Below are 21,654 nucleotides of genomic sequence, written 5' to 3' on the forward strand. Positions count from 1 at the left end.
TGTTTTTCTGAACAATATAGCCACTGGAATTGTCAGCCAAAGGGTTTATTTTTGGAACTTTTTTTTAACTCTTAAAAAGTAACAATTTGTTTTTGTTTTTGTTTTTAAAATTAATTGAGAGAAAATAGCTGAAATCATGCACTGAAAGGGTTAAGTCGACATGAAAGAATTCATTTCCACTTTAATGACCTAGCCTTGCTGGGTTAGGACGATAGGGAACATGCTTCTGACTTGTACTCCTATTGCCAATTAACACCTCCTATAACAGGTTGCCTCAGCTAGTCATTGAAGCTCAAGCAGTAGAAATAGTTTACATGCAGCGTGTTTTTCACACTACTTGTTTAATACTCACAAAATTAAAGTATTAAAAGGTTGTTTCTTACCTTGCTGGGTAAGAGGTAAACAATATAGTGGTAGATATTTGTATATGTTTGAATTTATTTTGTATTCATTTTTAAGGGATTTTTTTAATCAAGAAAATCGAAGGTGGTTTTATTAAATTTTTAAATTTTATGATATAATTTGTTGAGGCTTACTGGATGCAATAAAATTAAAAATTATATTCTGTCAATTGTTCATTATTACAAGCTTACATTTGAAATATGAGGAAGGAGGTCTTGGGTTTTTTTTTTAACTTTTATTTTTTTTAATTTTTTTTTTTGTTTATTGATACGGGGGATTGAACCCAGGACATTGCAGTTACTAGGCAAGCCCTTTGCCACTGAGCTATATCCTGGCCCTATGTTTCATTTTGTTTTTAAAATATAATCACCTTTGTTTGTTAATTAACTCTGTTTTCTTTTTGTTAAAACACTCGTATCTTATTGGATTTTTCAAGACTTTTAAGGATAGTTCTAAAATCTGTGATCAAATATTCCATTATTTACAACCATTATGAAATAAGTCCTATGTACTATTTTAATACTAGAACAACTATATTTAAAATTTTTGAAATGTCATTTTTAAGATAACTTTGTGTATTTAGATCTCTTGGGGATACTGCAATTTGGTGAAATATTATTTTAGATATATTCTAAGTGACATTTTGGTGTATGTTTGATCAGCAGGTATTTTAGTAATAAAATTGGCTTAATAATTGATATCAGTTCACACTACGAGAAAGGTGGAGTAATGGAACTAATAGTGTTAACCAATTTGTTAAAAGGCCTGAGTAGGTAACACTATTATAATGACAAATGCCTTTTTTTTTAACACTTAGTCAACAAGGGCTACCCAAATAAAAGTCACAGCTTTTTATGCTAGATCAGATTTTTAACCTGGATAGGGTAGGAGAGAACAAAACAATAAGAACCAAATAACCATGTCTCAATATAATCACTTCTAAAATTTGTGGACTCAGGTAATAATTTCTGTTTACTCAATATGGCAGATAAAATTTTATGTACAAAGATAAATTTGATGCTGTTCAGGAGTTCACAAGAGGTTTTACATCACTGATTTGTTAGACTTTCATGTTTGAAAAACACTGGTTATACTACTATTTGCCCTTCAATTGTATAGGTAGCTGCCTTATACATTTCTTCAGTTTTACAGATTGTAAACATTTATAAGACAAAATCAGACCTAAGTGATTTCAAAGTTGCTCGTAGTAATTAAGTATTGAGGATTCACATTTTAAAAAGCATTTTCTTTTCTTTGTAAATGATATGTGCATTTTGGCTTTATCATATTTTACAGAAATTTACAACTGTAAACCAGATTCTCATTGTCAAATGGAAACATTGCTTTGAGATTTAATAGTGGACTATGAAGTCAAAGGACCTTGAGAGTTTCCCATTTTACTTATCTGTTAACAGTGATATATTGCAGTGGCAATGGGTGAAGGATAGACCGATTTTCTTTAGTTCTTGATTTTTTTGTTTCTTTAAGTACCTCCTTAGTTACTATTATAGTTGTTACTAAAGCCCCTGAAATCATATTCAATCTCCAAAAAGGTGCTTTTCAATCTTGTTACTGTGGTCAAACAGAAGTTTTCAGTAAATGAAAAACAACTGAGAAGATTCACATCCTGCACATTATTCAGGACATATATAATTTTTCTTATTTTTGATCACATGTCCATTTTAGTTAAGTGTAAATCAAAGAAACAGTATTGGAAATATGAGACAAAAGGGCAGGAAAAATTAAAAACTTTAAGGGGCTTGGAAACTTTCTTTGGTAAGATAAAAAGACATCAAGCTGTAGCATATTACTCGCACTTTCTAATCCATGACCTTACCACTCTTACCTAGTATTTCCCTTTTCACTGAACCTCTTGACTCGTACTTATTTGGTTTTTTTCTTTCAAAAAATTTTTTAAGCCCAGGCTAACCTTAAAGTAGTTAATCCTCCTCCTGTGCCTCCGGAATGCTGGGTTACAGTTGTGCACTGCCTTTCCCGACTATAGTTTGTTTTTTCTTATGTTAGCTGATATTTAAAATAGAGCTATGTCTTAGTATTTTTATTTGTGTAGGGCATAAGAATTAAATACATGAGATTCGTTTGTGTGTGTGTCCTAGTCCTGGGACTTGATGTTAATTAAGTAACTTATAGGGAACTCACTAAGTTTAGCTCCTCTATAGGTGATTTGAACTAATATAAAATTTTTCTCATATTGAACTCCAGGCCACTGTGATCCTTGCTTCTTTCCACTGGACTATATTATACAGTACAGTGGTAATCAAACTCCCTGACTATCAGTACCACTTGCAGTGCTTTTTCTTTCTTTCCTTTTTGGCTAGTCCTGGGGCTTGAACTCTAGACTTGGGCGCTGTCCTTGAGCCTCTTTATGCTCGAGGCTAGTACTCTACCACTTGAGCTACAGTGCCACTTCCAGCTTTTTTTGAGTAGTTTATTGGTGATAAGAGTCTCATGGTCTTTCCTGTCTGGCTGACTTCCCAAACTGTGATCCCCAGATCTCAGCCTTCTAGGTGGCTAGGATTACAGGTGTGAGCTACCAGCACCTGGTTAGGGAGTACTTCTCCCCTTTTTTTGGGGGGGGGGGGGTCAGTCATGGGGCCTGAACTCTTGGCCTGGGCACTGTCCCTCAGCTGTTCAGGTTCAAGGCTAGCGCTTCACCACTTCCTGCCTTTTCTGCTTATGTGGTGCTGAGGAATGGAACCCCGTGCTTTACACATGCAAGGCAAGCACTTTACACTAAGCCACCTTCCCAGCTCTGGCAGTACTTTTTTTTTTTTTTTTTTTTTTTTTTAATGGTAAAAAGCTTTATCTGGCAGTACTTCTTTAAAACTCTGATTTTTTTTTTTTTTTTTTGGTTATGTCTTATATAATTTGATTCAGAAAAAAATAGGCATTGCTATCAAGTTTGTAGGTGATATTGATGGGACTGATTGAGGATCCAACTTGAAGTATTAGTCTAAACTCTGTCTTCTGGTAGTTTTTAGATACATCAAAGAGAACTTGTAGAGTCTTTTCTGTTCCAAACTTCCTATGCTTCTTTTAAATTTTCCTATATGTCATTATTTTCAAGTTATCTTTCTGTCCTGTGTAACTCAGATTTTGATAGTGAAATATTCTTTAAAATTGAAAACCCTTACTTAGAGCCAGAAAAGTCTCCATCCTTGAAATGCTCCAAAATACTTCATGCTGGAAAACACATAAGCCTACCTAGTTGTTTTATAGATTAATTCCTAACTTACTAATATCAGAGCCACCCAAAAGAAATCTATCTCTATCAGAACATATATGTCACTTGTGTACCATTCACTTAGCTTTCTTTTTTGTACTCCCAGCTTTATAAGTAAAAAAACCAAACCTTTGTGATCATAAGGCATACAGTTGCTACATTTGCATTTTGTAATAAAATTATCAAAATCATAGCTTATGCTACCTCACTGTGTATATATTAGATCTCCTGAATTTACTCAAAATCTTTGACCTACATTTCCTTTTCCCACTTTTCCTACCTCTGGTAACCACCATTATATTCTCTTTATGAGTTCAACGTTTCCAGATTCTGAGTATAGATGAAATCATGTCTTTCTCTACATGGCTTATTTCACCTAACATAACATCCTCAAGATTCATCTATGTTGTTGCAAAAAGCAAGGTTTTCTTCTTTTATGGCTGAATAATATGCCAGTGTAGATATCCATACTTGTCCAAAGTTCTACATAGCAATGGCTGTAGTGAGTATGGGCGCTCAGGTATTTTTTTATGGTGATTTTTGTTTCCTTGAGTACAAAACCCAGAAGAAATTAGAGTTGTCTTGTAGTTCTGTTTATTGTTATTTCAAGTGAGTTCATACTGTTTTTTACATTGACTAAATAATTTATGTTTCAGGCCAGGTGCTAGAGGCTCATGCCTGTAATCCTAGCTAGTCAGGAAGTTAAAAAAGATTGCATTTGAAGCCAACCAGGGCAAGAAAGTCCATGAGTTGCTTATCTCTAATTAACAAGCAAAACACCAGATATGATACTGTGGATCAAGAGAGTAAGGGCTTTAGCCTTGAGCTCAGATTTTTTTTTTTTGTAGTAATTTTGTTTCCTTTGAGTGTAAAACCCAGAAGAGAGATTATAATCTTTTATTTTTATTGATATTCTGAGCATCACTAATCCAAATGCTGAAATGTTTCAGAATCCAAAAGCTAAGGGACAGTGCCCAGGCCCTGAGTTCAAGCCCTAGGACTGACATTAGTGTGTGTGTGTGTGTGTGTGTGTGTGTGTGTGTGTGTGTGTATTTTTTCCACCAACATTGTACAAGGTGTCTTTTTCCTCTACAACTTTGGCCTCTTTTTACTTTGGGGGAGGACCCTTTAAGAATATAGTTAAGGCTAGGCCCTGGTTGCTCATGCCTGTAATCCTTGATACTCAAGAGGCTTAGATTTGAGAATCATGGTTCAAAGCAAGCCTGGGCAGGAAAGTCCCTGAGTTTCTTATCTCCAATAAACCACTCAGAAAACCAGAAGTGGTGTTGTGGCTCAAGTGGTAGACTGTTAGCCTTGAGCTGAAGAGCTGAGGGACAGCACCCTGGCCCAGAGCTCAAGCTCCATAATGACCAAAAAAAAAAAGAATATAGTTAAAATATTCAGTAAACAGCAGAATAAGGTACTTGTTTTTATTTTAAGATTATATTGCTGTTTAAGGTGGTTAGAGCCATCAGAAGAAGGTACTTTTAACAATATTCTTTAATTATAGGTTAAATTCTTAGGTTATTTTTCAATATCAAAAGGATTTTTATAAACATTTTGGCTTTTAAAAACAGCTCTGCTTATTTACTGAAATAATTTATAGGAATGAAAAAGTGGTTTACAGAGTTTGTACACCTTTAAAATTTGTACCTTGTTTGGCTGCTTTTGATAGATTGTACCAATTCACATTCCTACCAAGGCTTTTGAATATCCTTATTACACCCTCTCCAAAATTGGACATTGTAAAACTTGTTATGTAAGATAATAAATGTCTTAATGTGTTAATTGGTATTTCTTTAATTAAAGAAGGTCAACTAGAGATGAACATTTTTTCATAGTTATTTCATCATGCATTTCTTTTGTAATTAGGTTTTAGTGGTTTTTAATTTGTATTGATATTGTTATAAATGTGATAGCTGTTTTAGAGTATTTGTTTTGCTTTGCTTTTAAATTTTTTAATATTCAGAAATTTTAGATTATGGTGTCAACTTTACCTTGTTTTATTGATTTGTTTGGGTATGTACCAAACATTTTTCTTTCTTAGTAGGCATTTACTAGTATTTTTGGCGTAGTTTTTCATATAGTTTTGTTTTTAAAAATATAAATCTTAATTCATGTGGGTGATGGTATAGCATGTTATAGAAAAGCAAATTTCATTTTAAATGTTTCTAGTATTAACAAAAAAAAACTGAAAAGAGAGTGTGTTCAATTCTATGGTGATAGCTTTGAAATATAAATAATGTGAAATTTTCTGTAAAAGTATAGATTTGGGTAGCAGTCCATCTAATTGCAAAATAAAAGTAAACTGACTATCAGTACCACTGAAAAAGTTAGAACAATTAACTCCAAAAAAGTGCCAGAGCCAAATGTTTTAGTAATGAACTCTCCCCCAATTTTTTTTTTTTTTTTGTCAGTGGTGGGGCCTGAACTCTGGGCCTCAAGGCTAGCTCTAGCACTCAAGGCTAGATAGAGCTCCACCACTTGAGCCACAACACCACTTCCAGCCTTTTCTGCTTATGTGGTGCTGAGGCATCAAACCCAGGGCCTCATGCTTGCAAGGAAAGCACTCTACCACTGAGCCACCTTCCCAGCCCCACTCCCCAGTTCTTAAGACATGGTATTTATGCACATACACAGATTATTAGGCCATAGAAAATAGAAAAGTTTGTAATTGGAGAACTTGTAAACAGTTCTTATTTAAAAAAATATTTTATAAATCTGCTATACTGCTAAAAAAGAATAATGGGGAAAAAACAGGCCAAACTCCCTTTGAAAACAAAAATTATGAATAAAAACTATTATATCAAACATGAACCATTTATCCGAGAAGTTTAAAGATGATTTATTGCTGGGAAGCAAGATAAGTAAACCATAGTGACCACACAGGTTGAGCATTACTAATCTAGATGCTAAAGTGCTTCAGAATCTAAAATGTTTAAGCCTTTCTAAAGTTTCAGATATGAGGGACCATTTCAGATACTTGAATTAGGGATGTTCTATGGGTAAAGTCCATGTAAATATTCCATGTTCTAGACTGCAAGATCTGAAGCACTTTAGGTTCCAAGTATTTCAGTTAAAAATACATTAATTGTAAATCCTTTTGACAGAAATTTTGCTTAGTCTTATTTGTTTTTGTGCTGATCCTAGGGCTTGAACTCAGGGCCTGGATACTGTCCCTAAGCTTTTTTTGCTCAAGCCTAGTGCTCTACCACTTGAGCCATAGCTACACTTTGAATTTTTTGGTTGTTAATTGGTGCTAAGAGTCTCATGGACTTTTTTTCCTTGGCTGGCTTTGAACTGAGTTTCTCTGATTTCAGCTTCCTGAATAGTAAGGATTACAGGTGTGAGTCACTATTCAATTGTTTTGTTATTTTTAAATAGCATATACATGAATTTTCATATAAAAATCTGTTTTGAATGTTTTTGTTTCATACATGGAAGCTAGATCCAAATATAACTGGACATGATAACTTATACAGAACTCGGCATTCATACATAGTCAGACTAAAGAGGATAGATACCCTTAGGGGAGGAACACAGAGGAAACATTGTGTTTTTTGGTGGTGGTGGTGGTATTTTTTTCTTTCTTTCTTTTTTTTTTTGTTTGTTATAGGGAGCAATGGTGGGGCATAGAAAGGAAAGGAGAAAGGTTGAATAAATGTAGTCATAGTATTAGTATACACTATCACTAGGCAGAAGATGAACTATGCGACTTAAGAGCAGTGATGGGAGAGACTGGGGGAAAGCAAAGGAAGGGTTGACATTGTCCAAAAAAGAAATTTACTCATTATCTGACTTATGAAATAGTAACCTCTTGTATAACACCTTAAGTATAACAACAAAACAATACACTATTTAAAAGTCCCATTTTATGTTTTAATAAGACATTTAGTCTGTTGATATTTTTCACAATTAATATATCTGACTATATCATGTGATTTGGTACTTTTTACCTTTCTTCACTTCCTATATTTTTTTCCCTTTTTTTGGTCAGCAGTGGGACTTGAAATCCGGGCCTAGGCTCTGTCCCTGAGCTCTTTTGCTCAAGGCCAGCACTCTGCCACTTTGAGCCACAGCTCCACTTCCACCATTTTTCTGGTGTTTAATTGGAGATAAAAGTTTCATGGACTTTCCTCCCCTGGCTGGCTTTGAATCACGATTTCTCAGCTCTCAGGTTCCTAAGTGGCCCAGTGTCTATATTGTTTTCATGTTTTCTGTTTTTGTAAACATTCTCATTCCATACTCGAGACTGGCCTTGAACTTGGAGATCATTCCTGCTGCTTCTGCTTCCCAAAGAGTTGAGTATGGTGTGGGCTACCATGCTCAGCATTATTTTCCTTTTTGACATATAAGTCTCATGGATAGCCTTGGTCTTGTAATCCTTCATCTCTATCTCCAGAAACGCTGGAATTACAAGATGCCACTCACCATAGCTGGTTTCTACTATTGTTTTATTTTCTATCAGTTTTTTTTTTCTTCAGAAACTTGATATGGCATACATTATGGTTTAAATTTTATAGCTTTAAACTTACTTAAAAAGATTTTCAGTCCTTATTTAATAGTAGAATAATCAGTATTTTCAAAATCCATTTTCTCTTCCATTTGCAAGAAAATTTTGTATTGATTCAGTTTGTCCTGGCATCCTTTCTTTTCTTAGTGTAATTTTAATTCTTGATTATTTTTCATCTTGACTACATTTGAGTTTATATATATATATATATATATATATTTTTTTTTTTTTTTTTTTTGGGGGGGGGGGTCCGGTCATGGGGCCTGAACTCTGGGCCTGGGCGCTGTCCCTCAGCTCTTCAGCTCAAGGCTAGCGCTCTACCACTTGAGCCACAGCACCACTTCCGGCTTTTTTCTTTTTGCTTATGTGGGCTGAGGAATCGAACCCAGGGCCTCTGGCATGCAAAGCAAGTGCTCTACCACTGAGCCACCTTCCCAGCCCACATTTGAGTTTATATTTCAAAGAAACCTGTGTGTTTACTGACACCATAGTTTCATAAAATTTTGTTCATGATTCCTGCTTTTAGATGGCTTCTTGAATCATCAGAATGCTGGCCTCCAGGAGTGATTTCTAAAGACAACAAATGTTGATTGTCTACAGCCCCTCATATTTTCCTACCATGGAGGCTAATCAAGTCATTTTTAATCTGTAGCTGTACAAGATCTTTCTGGACTCAGTTTTCAAGGTCTTAGCTGGGTTTTGTTTTATACTACTTAGTTGCATGATATTCTGAAAAGGTGAACATGTAAGAAGTGCAGTAGCCTAACATATTCTCTGCTAGTTAAGATTCTTAATATCTGTATTTTTCCCTTACTTTCCTCCCTTCTTTCTTCTGTCTTTCCCTATTTGGGTTTATTCTCCTTCCCTCCAAAGGAAGAAAAAGACAAAAAGGCTGAAGGGCATGATAAAGCATTTGCCAAGCATGCTTAAGGCCCTAGCTTCCCCCCAGTATAGTGGGAAGAGGGGTATGGCTGACTAAGATATTTATTGCATGTGGCTTGTTCCCTCTCTCACAAGTAACTGCTGGCCTTTTCTGTTCTGTTGTATTTCAGTGTGTTCATTTATTCTTTCCAACCAATTTTAATGTATCCATTTATTCTTTCCAACCGACACATATTGAATTCTATGCACCACTTTTCTAGATGGCTGTGCATAATGCTCAACAAAAAAAGTTTTCTTCTTTGATGTCAGGAATACATTTGGATGATGGTGTAATTTTTTTGTTTTCTAAAGAGTTTCTTATTTTATGACAAATTGAGAAAGGATGAATGAATAGCTGCAGTTGATACCAGTTAAACTTTGTTCTTTGTATTATTTTAATGAATATAGTGTTTATTATCCCAATGTTCCTCAAACTTCTCATCACATCTAAGTCACTACTGGTCTGGACATAATCTCTCTTAACTTTATTAGTTAACTGAATAAAATCATATCACTGAAACTATAGTAACTTCTGTAGTTGGCTTAGCCTGATGGTACTTTAGCTTACAGTGTATTCATTCTGAAAGAAATTCTTACCTATTTGCAAGATAAGCAAATCCATTCAGTGATGATAAAATAGTGAATTTGGTCATTTTTAACTTCATTGTCTATCATTTATTATTAAAATATATAGTTATAGGGCTTGCTTGTTGTTTTTTCAATACTGTGTTCAAAAGAAAATAAAGACAGGTGTTATTGGCTCACACTTAAAATTCTAGCTATTCAGGAGGCTGAGATCTGAAGATTGAGATTTAAAGCCAGCCCTGAAATGAGTCCGTGAGACTCTTATCTCCAATTAACCAGCAAAAAAAAAAAAAAAAAAAGGAAGTGGAAATGTGGCTCCAGTGTTAGAGTGCCACAGCCTTGGGCAACAAAGCTAAGTGAGAGCTTGAGGCTCTGAGTTAAAGCTCCAGTACTTGTAACCGCCCCCCTTCCCACCAAAAAAGGCAAGATTTTTTTTTTGGGGGGGGGGGTGGGTCAGTCGTGGCACTGAACTTTGGCCCTGGGTGCTGTCCCTCAGCTCTTCAGTTCAAAGCACCACTTCCAGCTTTTTCTGCTTATGTGGTGCTGAGGAATCGAACCCAGGGCCTCATGCATGCAAGGCACGCACTCTACCACTGAGCCACCTTCCCAGCCAAGGCAAGAAATTTTTGTATGTGATTCTTATATTTAAAGAAAACTTAAATCTATAACCTTTTGTACTTTAGCCTTACAGTATTATGCGCATTTAAACCAACTCCCCCAGCAAAAATGATAGAATATACTGTAGAGCTATAAGTATATAAAACCTTAATAAGTTTGGAATATAATCAGCCAACTAGTTGTTTAATTTCAGTAAGTAAAAGTATAAAAGCAAAATGAACATAGAGAAAAATGGGCTGAATTGCTCACTGTCCTAAGTCTTTTATTGACCTTTAAGAAGTTGAGGGAGGAAGTGGCTCTGTAGCTCAAGTGGTAGAGCGCTAGCCTTCAGCTGAAGAGCTGAGGGACAGTGCCCAGGCCCAGAGTTCAAGCCCGAAAACTGACAAAAAAACAAGAAGTTGAGGGAAGCATTGTGTTAGAATTTGAATAGTTAACTATAATGTAATTTGTAATAGACATTTTCAGGCAGAGAAGTATAAAGAAAACAGGATTTGACAATTATAAAATCAAATCTCAGTATGTGTTATATTTGGTAAAGCCACAAAATTGTAGGCATCTTGAAGGTAAGAACTGTAAATTGTTTTGTGTAGCCAAATATTATAGTCCAAAGAGATTTACTTCTTAATGATAGAAAACAATTTTACAGAAGAAACTATCTTCATTAGCCCATGATATGATTGATAGTATTTGTGGTATTTTGTTTGTTTTTTGTGCCTGGGGTTTTGTTTGTTTGTTTTTTTTGTGCCTGGAGTTTGAACTCAGGCACTGGCCCTTAGCTTCCTTGCTCAAGGTTAGTGTCTACCATTTGAACTATAGCACCACTTCTGGCTCTTTTGTGGTAGTTAATTGTAGGTAAGGATCAGTCTCACAGCCTTTCCTGCCCAGGCTGTCTTCAAGCAGAGATCCTCAGCTCTCATCTCATCTAGCTAAGATTATAGGCATGAGACTATATGTTGCCTAGCTAGTAGTATTTGTTTTAATGGTTTGAAGTTAAATTAAACTTCAGATTCCTGACCATTCCTTTAAAACAAACGTTAGCTACACCTTTCTTGGCCAGTTTGTTCACACCTGTTGTGTATATGGTCAACTTTACTAGTTGAAGTGTAGACCATGTTCTCTAGGGAACAGAAGTCTTTCCCTTTCCCTAGCATCATTCTTCAAAGTGATCCCATAGCTCTAATCTATATGCTGACTATTTAAAACTGAAGAGTCTCAGAGGATTTGCTGTTTGCGTTGATTCTTCAATTAATTGTGCTAGTCCAAAACATTTTACTTTGACATTGTACTCGAATTGTGATAACAAATGTGGACAGTTGGTGCTATTAGAAATATTTTTATAGCCAAGCATTGCTGAAAGACTTCAACTTTATGACCACTGGAAACTTGCCTGAATGCTAAGTTTTATCTGTTTTCTTCAGGTTTGATACTTGCAAATATATTATGATTATTTGGGTTGTAACTAAGTTTAAAAAGTGCTTGACAGTTATTTCCAGAACTCTTAAAACCATTAAGCTTACAATGCTTGTAACTTTTAACTCTTACACTGTGTATTAATAGTTGATATACTTGCTTCTAGGGCCCACCTACAGATGCTCCTGCAGTAGACACAGCAGAACAAGTCTATATTTCTTCCTTGGCACTGTTAAAAGTAAGTAAGTGAAGTAATGGTTTAGAAAATGTTGAGTTCACTTTTTGGTTTTTGTTTTTTTTTGCCACTCCTAGGACTTGTACTTAGGGCCTAGGCACTGTTCCAGAGCTTCTTTTTCTTAAGGGTAGTGCTCTACCACTAGAGTCACAATGCCACTTCTGGCTTTTTCTGAGTAGTTAATTGGAGATAAAAATCTCACCAACTTTCCTACCTCTGCTACCTTTGAACTGAGATCCTTAGATCTCAGCCTCCTAAGTAGTTAGGATTACAGGTTCACACCAGCACCCAGTTAATTTCACTCTTGTACTTTGCCATAGGTCACCTTAATCTTCTCAGACATAATTATTTAGGCATCTTTATAAAAAAGACTTGCTTCCATTGAAACATTTTTTACTTCAAAGGGTTTGGGGACTAAACATTTCAGAGAAAAATGCTTTCTCTTAATGTAAGTAACTTCTTTTTTACAGATGCTAAAACATGGACGTGCTGGAGTTCCAATGGAAGTTATGGGTCTGATGCTTGGCGAATTTGTTGATGATTACACGGTCAGAGTGATTGATGTGTTTGCTATGCCACAGTCAGGAACAGTGAGTACTTTTTTGGTTGCCTGCTGCAAGTAAATGTGTTTCTTTTCTCTTACTTTTCCATTGCAAAGTAACTCTCATCATTTTCTCTTTCTAATAGGGAAAATTAATCATAACAGTAATGTATATTTCTAAACGGGATTGGGCAAACCATTAGTCTTAGAATGACAGACATTCTTATATGTCTAAAAATGCTGACACTAAGCCCTTAGCTTTAATTAACAAAACTTTGGATTTAAAAGTTACTCTATAAAAGCACAATATTAGTTTGGTTACTTTGAATACTTGGTTCAAAAGATTTCAAAGACTTTCATTTAAAATTTGAATGCACATACATTAACTAATCCTCATGTCTTGTTTATGTTATTCTGAAATATGTCCTATTTGATACTATGGTGATGAATGGAATTGTAGAATATCTTAGCTGCTTTTACTCAGGCATGTTAATTTATGTATATGTACCAAATTTCATATGTATTTTCAAAGTTATTTATTCTCTTTACAATGTATTATTTTTTTTTTGGTCTTGGTTAGCCTTTTTGATTAATGCATTAAACATGTATAGATAGAAGTATATTTAGGTTTAAAAACAATTTTTATAGTCAATAATTATTCTATACACCAAAAGATGGTTCATATATTCTTTTCATCTGTTTTCTTTTTTAAAAAAGTGTATTTTTTAATTTTTATTTTTGTCTGCCAGCAATACTTCTCACTGAGCCTTGTAATTGATTATAAAGAATTGCCATAAAGCTAAAGATCCTTACTGAATTTGCTTTGGTAAAATTCATACTAGGAAACGAATATCATCTTTAGGTGATATTGTGTATATGAAGCAATTATTTTAAGTAAAGTAGTTGTTATAGAATGCAGTATATTTATATATAAAATACCAAAAAATAGGCATTTTTTTCTAGGTGACTATATTGAGGTAAACTAATTTAATCTATTGATTTTGCCCCTTTGAATGTCCATTATGTTTTTTTTTTTTTGTTCATTCAGATATAAACATTCTATATATCACACTCTGCATATTAAATAAGATTTATATTTTAATTTTAGACTGTTATTACTTATGTCTTTGTATATTGAAACACATAATAAAATTGTTTCTGTTAAATGTGGTTCTTAGGATTTAAGATCATTTAATATCATTACTTCAATGTAAAATAAAATACTTTGATATTCATATTTACACTGTAGTAGAATCAAAAAAAAAACATTCTTACGCCAGCAGCATATTATACTCACATTCTCAAATGATGTAATTGTTAATGGAATTTAATATATACTGTTTCTTTGGTAAGAAGGAAGGGTTTATATTAACTGATTTGTTTAGCTAGATTTGATTTAGATTATGATGGTACAAGAAGTCTTGTAAGAACTATAATGGCAGTGATATATCACCAAATATACCAAATAGGTAATAATGAGCCTCCCTTCCCTCGCTCCATTTTTATGTATGTTTTTATGTCTGTGCCAGTCCTTGGGCTTGAACTCAGGATTTCACTTTACTTGGCTTTTTTGCCAATGCCTGGCACTCTACCACTTGAGCCATGTCTCCAAATCTGACATTGTTGGTTAATTGGGAGTAAGAGTCCTGGGAGTAAGAGTCTTATCTGCCCTGGCTGACTCTAAACTCAAGATTTCAACCTTCTGAATAGCTAGGGTAATAAGCATGAGCCCGCAGAGCCCAGTGATATGAACCCTTTTTATTTTTCCAGGTATTAGAATCTTATTTTGGTAGAACTAACAAAGTAATGCAACATTTATGGTATTTGGTCGTAGTCTATCAGGGAGTTTTCTTGTGACTGTTTTTATTTGAGGCAATGAATTCTTCAAAGTGTTTACATAATTTAAAAATATGTTCCATTATAATAATTGAATATTTGTAGTCTTTATTAGTTATCAGACAGTGGCATTAGGAAGTATGCTTGTCAAAGTAGGTATAACCAAAAGTCGTAGTAGGTTTAAATTATTTGGTATTTCTGATAATGACATAGTAATAGTTATAAATTTTTGAAGGCTCCTGAATGTTGTCTTACTTACATGATTAGTCAGCAACAGTTTGGTATTTAGCAGTTTTAGGAATTTCATTGTTATATGGCTTATGATTGAGTGACTTAAGTAATATTAAATCCTGTAAAATTACTTTCATACCCCAAAATAATATATACAGCATTTTTGTAGAGTTTTTGTCCATTGGCATTATAATACATCTTTTTTTAAAGTTATATAAAGCAATCATTTTTCTTTCTTTCTACACTAGGGTGTCAGTGTAGAAGCAGTTGATCCAGTGTTCCAAGCTAAAATGTTAGATATGTTGAAGCAAACTGGAAGGTATGTATTCTATATAGTCTTTTTGTAAAGGGAATTTATTTTTAGAAACCTCAAAATAATAGGTGTTTGTGAATATTATTCCTAGGGGAAATAAAGCCATGTAGATGATATAATAGTATCTGTCAGTATCAGTGTTATATTCTGCCTATGTGTTAATCTCTTCCCTCCAGAATGAAAGAATTCTGCCATCAGAAAACTGCCTCTTATTAAAATTCTTGACATGGGCTCAAGCTTACTATGTCTACGATATGGAGTTACTGTCTTGTCACTTGTAATTGAAAGAACTTGTGTATTTTATGTTTGAGAATTGCAAGCAAATGAGATTTTGAATATTTGTTTGTAGATATGTTTTACAGACAGAAAGTACAACCCAAGTATTTGTAAGTCTTTATCCTCAGACCAAATCTCTCAATAGTTGTCATTCTCTTGCTCAAATTCTTCTACTGTGGAAAAAACTTCAAAATTAATGTTAGCAAAAGGCTCAGCAGCTGAGCAGAACAGTGCAAATTGGTTTTTGACTGAGTTCCTAGTTCTACTGCTGGTTTAATTGATATTTAATCCTTTCACAACAGTGGATCCTGGTGTCCATTGTTGAAAATGTGCTCTGTGCCTAGAAAATCCAACTCCCAGAGCTAAGGAGTTAAAGAGTAGATATTTACTTGAATGCTGAAAGGGTAAAAACTGGCTCTGAGAAAGTGTGGTAACAAGGTGAAAAACTGAAAGCCTTATCTACCACTGCTAATGTGCAACTCTTAATGATAGCACTCCTTTGTCACACTTACTCATTTCTATGTTTTCTGGATAATATGGTGTACAATTTCAGAGTTTCTAATGGTGCTTTTTCACACCTGTGTTTTTTTCATCTCTTCTTAATTTATACCCTGTTAGTGTGTTGTTTCTTTTCATATCATAAATATATTACTTGTTCTGTTCTGAGCATCTGAATGCCCTCTTTGTTTCAGGCCTGAGATGGTTGTTGGTTGGTATCACAGTCACCCTGGCTTTGGCTGTTGGCTTTCTGGTGTGGATATCAACACTCAGCAGAGCTTTGAAGCCTTGTCGGAAAGAGCTGTGGCAGTAGTTGTGGATCCCATTCAGAGTGTAAAAGGAAAGGTAGAGTCAATTCTATCTTTGTTGCTGTCTATGGCCACATTCTGTTTACATATAGATTAAATAAACATCCATTTTGTCTTAAACAGGGTTTTTAATCACACTAAAACCACTTTATACTTAGAAGAACAAAAGTATTCAAGTCAGTTAATGTGTTTTGATATTATTAGCAGTTTAACTCTTGAGGGATTTGGCTTTTTTTTTTTAGTTTATTCACCTAGTGTCGGGTATGAATTTTTTTTTCATAAATCTGGGGATGCTAAACCATACTGAAAGCTGCTGTATACATTTTATTACTGTTTTAATTAGGCTTACTCTACCTTTTTTAAATTTTTAAATGATATACTTGGAATTGGCATAATATTATACAATGTCTGTTTGAAGGATTCTGCTTTATGTTGTGCAGGACGTATTTTGAAGTTAAATATTCCAAATCTTTTAGACAATGAAAACTTGCACCAAAGATTTGGTATCAGCCATTCATGTATCTGGAGTGAAGACACAGATGAATGATTAAATATGCTAAATGATTCTGAAAAGAGATTTACTTGCAAAGCATAATGGGTTATAGTTGCTCTTTGTTGAAATCTCTTTTGTTCTTATTTAGTTCTCTTTTTTTGTTCGATCTTTCGTTCTTTCTTTCTTTTTTTTTTTTTATTTCTTTCTTTCTAGCCCCATATGCCATTTTCCTATTTCCTGCCTCATGACAGCAGGGAGCAGCTCTATTATCACCTTCACAGAGCTGTCTGCAAATGTGAGAGGCAATTCGATTTTGCTCAACCACAGGGAGAGTGGATTAGAAAAACTACAGAACATACAGAAATTGGCTAGGTGGTTACTGCTTTAAAATACTGCTGAGGTGTCTTGTTTGAGCATGTACTTCCATTGTAGTGTAGAATAATTGTTAAAATAAAATCATAATACATTTATGGAATCCTTTTTATTCAGGTTTTACAAATAATTTTTAAAGTGCTTAGAAATAAATATTTGCTAGATATCTATCAGACCTACAGTTTGATAGTAGTGTAGATTATTTTTACATCTGCTCACCAACTTGAACAAACTACACATAGTTGTTAAAACATGGAGTTTTTATTTATTATAAATTTGGAGTTGAATGTTTCCGCATATATTATTATGATACATAAAAATTGAGGTCTTCTTCAAAACATAATTCTATTAAATGAGATTTAGCTTTTCAGAGACAGGAACTATCCCTAAAATCAATAATAATAGAAGCTGCTATACAAGACAATTTAGAATAGACAACTTATTTGGCTTGCTGCATGCTTGTGTTTATATTTACTTAGTTTCTCGTTTAAAGCTAAGCATAAGCATATTTATATCAACTTGGTAAAAATCAAGTTGATTTTCATCTCAAAAACTCCTTGGCTTTTGAGAAGTACAATATAATAATTCAAGTTTAAATCTTTGGTATTTAAGGTATCTTTTTAGTAACCTAAGTAATTTAATTAAATAATTATTACTGTTTTAAAAATACACAGTTGCCTTATCACAATAATTAGCTAGCAATAATTAAAACTTAAGTATAATTGTAAATAGGAATTAGTTTTAAATGAGGTATTAGTTTTAATACCTCATTAAGTATTCTAAAATATTCAGCATTTTATATCTAGTTATAATTTATTAAAAATGAATTGCATTATAAAATACACTGATTATATTCCTGTTAGCGATGTTAAATCTAGTTTAAAAATAAATTTATTTTATGTAAGGTAATATATATGTTATGAAAAATATTCTTGAAAAAATATTATTCTCTAATATTGATGACTATTACTACTTGTTATACCCACACTACAGATTCATATGATTATATTCCTGATTCCAGATCTTTGTCAGTAATGCAACTTCATCTATATGGTGCTTGAGTTTTGTTACAATTTATGATTTTTTTCTGTGCCAAGACCTCTTTGCCAACTGCTGATGGTTTATGCCTGTAATCTTAGTTACTGAGAAAGCTAAGATCTGAGGACTGTAGTTCAAAGCTAGCCTGGGTAAGAAAGTCTGTAAGACCCTTATCTCCAATTAACCACCAAAAAGCCAGAGGTGGCGCTATGGCTCAAGTGATAGAGCTCTAGCCTTGAGCAAACAAAGCCCTGGGACAATGCCCAGGGTCTGAGTTCAGGCACCAGGATTAGCACTCATGCACGTGCATATGTACTCATGTCCCTCCATAGGCCCCCCCACCTCTCAAAACTTATGAGCCAAATTAAATGCTAGAACAAACATAAATATAGTGTGAGTTAAATTGTAAACTTAATAATACAAAGTTATAAAATGAAAAATAGTATAGTATTCTCCTTCTCCTTTCCTGTATATGTTTTTTCAAAGCTGTCAAAATCTTTAGTAAGTCAATGACTAGGTCAAGAAGTAAAATGAAAACCTATGTGTAAGTGATTTAAGTTGGATCTCTTAATATTTTTAAGCATCTCTCCTATGTATTTTTATGTTTTCCTTTTTATGAATTCTAGTTTTTACTTGTGTCTTTTGAGTGATTTGATAATCAGGATTCTTTGTGAACTCTTCATTGATTTGATTGTAGTTTTTTTAAAAATAACTTCTGTTTGCCTGGTATTGTAGTAATAATCATTTCAACGTACCACACTAATTCTTTCTAGTAATCTTAGAGATAGGCACGACTATTACCTTTTGTCAGTAAAATGGTTGAAAAAAGAGGGAAGGGTCAAGAGATTACTTTGCCAAAATCACAACATAAGAAAGCAGCAGGACAAGCACATAAATTCAAGTTTATAAAACTTGAGTGCTCAAGTTTTGGTTTTTTTCTTTTTAATGTTAGACTATTATAAATTAATCAAAATAAACTTAGGAATGGTAAATGAATACCAGAGGTCATTTCAGTCTCTGTAATTAGTGTGGCTAGATGTCACTCCTTTTAGCACTAAGTAGGTGAAAGAGCTATACATTGTCTCTAAATTGTTAATAGTTCTTTATATTATGCATAGTAGGTATTATGTATTTTTACGAACAATTCTGACTCATCTGTCAGTTTTTTCTAGACAGTGAGACCACTTAAATGATAAAATACACTATGATAAAGAATCTGTTGCACTCTTTATACTACATTGCTATAAATGTTTTTAAATGATAGAGGTAAAGACAATTGCTAATTAAATTCATAATTTATAAAGAGAGTAATAAGCTCATGGATATAAACAGAGAGATCTACTCTAAACAAATCAGTGAATGTTTTTTAGGATTCTGGTCCTGTTTTAGTTTATTTACAAAAATATACACATTCAAATATTTTAAGTACACATTCAAATATTTTAAGCTTTGTTTCTTAAAATGCCACTGTGGCAACCTCTTGCTTTATATTTTGTCACCTTATATATTCAAGCTATAGTTGGCTTGATCCAGCAGCAAATCAGTTAATTCAACTATACGCATAGGCTTCTCCTTAGGAAAAAAAGAACAGCATTAATAACAAAAGGATACTTTGGGTAATATCAGAACTAACAAATTGATTGTGACATTTTAATTTTTATATTAAAAAGTATACTTTAGAGAACTTATTTTCCTTATAAGAGGATCCTTGTTCATAACATGTTCAGATACTACCTGCTGACTGCAAGCAGTTGTTGTAGTATCTGGTTTCTTGGTTGCAAACATAAAAACTGATGACAATTTAATTGTAAGTACATAATTCCAATGGATTTTCCTAAAACATTTTTACTTATATATACCCAGGAGACTTTTAAAAAATGTATTGTTTATATTATTAAAGATGACCTATAGATACTACTTAATTATACCTGGTACACCTATATGCTAATGATATTGGGGTACAAAACTGAAAATATTTTTTGTTTCTAGAAGATAATTCTTACACATTGTCACTAGTAATCAGCATATTATACCATTCCTTGCATATAAGACACTACAAAATGTACTAATATTGCTTGTTTTTGTAAGTATTAAGTAGATTTTCAAGGACAGAAATAATTCAACAAATATTCAAAACTTTGTGTGTATCAGTAGTATTATGCTTGTAGGAAATGTCATAAATGCAAATTAGGTTTAGAAAAGGGAAGAAAATAGTATGTACTGAACAAAGTTGATGAAGCAGATACTTAGCTTCAAGAGTGAAAAGGGGGATATCACTCAGCAAAGAAGAGCTTATGCCATGTGTGAAAAATGTAGAAATACTATCATTCTCTGTGCTAATATAGCTGTTCATTCTTTCACAAATATAATGTAAAATCAATGGTATTATTTATATCAATTTATTTTGATGGTATGGGGTTTGAACTCAGCATCTTTTGCTTACTAGGTAAGTACTCTACCACTTGAAGCATGCCCTCAGCCCTTTTTGCTCCCCACCCCTTTCATTTTCTGCCTAAGCCAACTTGGACTGCTATCCTTCCCAGGTAGCTGGGATGCGAGGCACCTATCACTGTAGGTGTTTATTGGTTGACATAGGGTCCTGAGAGCTTTTTTTTTAATCTTTAAGTAGTTTTACAAATAGTTGTCATTCAGCAGAGCAGTTTATGAATGCAATGTATTTTCATCATTTTTCCCATTCCTCCTTTCATCCTCTATCCCTCCTAAACCTACCCTTCTGTTATGTTTTTAATTGTCATTAACCATAAATGAGACCCTAGAGAATAAACACATATGTAAGAGAAATGAGTTAGATGTGAGTATTCTATTTCCAGATATGTAGAAGTTTGTCTTTCTCAAGAGAGGGGTACTTTTTTTCCATAATGTCTTCTACTAGAAAATTGTCAGATGGTAGAGGTTTTAAATAATTCAAATAATAGTTTTCCTTTAAGCTTTTACCTGCTTAAAAAAAAAAGGGTATGCAAAGACAGGACAAAGTATCAAAGAGCATAGGTTTTGGGACAAGCATTCAAATCCCAATTTTTCGTCATGACCTTGAACAAGCTACCTAGTTTCCTTCATCTTCAGTTTTCTCATCTATAAAATAGGGAATTTAATACCCATTTCATAATATTATGAATATTGTAAAACATCTGTATAGTGATTAGAATAAATGTCATATAGAAAGTATGCAACTATTAGTATCTTATATAGTATTTATTATGAAATATCTTCATTTTAGAAATGGAATATAAATATTTATGAAACGATTATAGAGAACTTAGCATTTTTTGAAGTTGTCTTTCTGCATACTAATGAAGAAAGTGATTATATTATATTGAAACTCTGGCCCATAAAATGATTTGTGGGGGCTGGGAAGATGGCTCAATGGTAGAGCGCTTGCCTTGCATGCATGAGGCCCTGGGTTCGATTCCTCAGCACCACATAAGCAAAAAGAAAAAAAGCTGGAAGGGGCGCTGTGGCTCAAGTGGTAGAGCGCTAGCCTTGAGCTGAAGAGCTGAGGGACAGTGCCTAGACCCAGAGTTCTGGCCAATGACCGCACCCCCCCCCCCCCAAAAAAAAAAAAAAAAAAAAAAAGTTTGTGTGTGATGCTTAACAACTTTGTGTTTCCGTCATCATTTCCGTTTTCTTCTCCACAGGTTTAGTAATTTTTACAGGTTACTCATGTTCATTTATTAAATGACTGAAACATGACACTAACAAGGTCATTTGAACAGTTTGTTCATGCACATGAGTCTGGATAAATTTGAGCCTTTGTATAATGAGAGCAGATCTCAAATTTAGTACATTGTTTGTCTTTGCA

At 33.7% G+C, this 21,654-nt stretch overlaps 1 protein-coding gene across 1 annotated transcript in view; it reads left to right on the forward strand.

Moving 5' to 3' along the window:
- Psmd14 (proteasome 26S subunit, non-ATPase 14) overlaps positions 1 to 21,654 on the forward strand; it is a 95,395-nt gene that overhangs the window by 42,355 nt on the left and 31,386 nt on the right. Inside the window, exons 4-7 of the mRNA XM_042683499.1 lie at positions 11,860 to 11,931; positions 12,399 to 12,518; positions 14,785 to 14,855; positions 15,818 to 15,968. Of these exons, the coding sequence (XP_042539433.1) occupies positions 11,860 to 11,931; positions 12,399 to 12,518; positions 14,785 to 14,855; positions 15,818 to 15,968 (414 nt within the window). The remainder of the gene's footprint in view (positions 1 to 11,859; positions 11,932 to 12,398; positions 12,519 to 14,784; positions 14,856 to 15,817; positions 15,969 to 21,654) is intronic.

This window comes from Dipodomys spectabilis, unplaced genomic scaffold (genome assembly GCF_019054845.1).
Source record: "Dipodomys spectabilis isolate Male_0828 unplaced genomic scaffold, ASM1905484v1 ptg000081l, whole genome shotgun sequence".
Lineage (NCBI taxonomy): Eukaryota > Metazoa > Chordata > Mammalia > Rodentia > Heteromyidae > Dipodomys > Dipodomys spectabilis.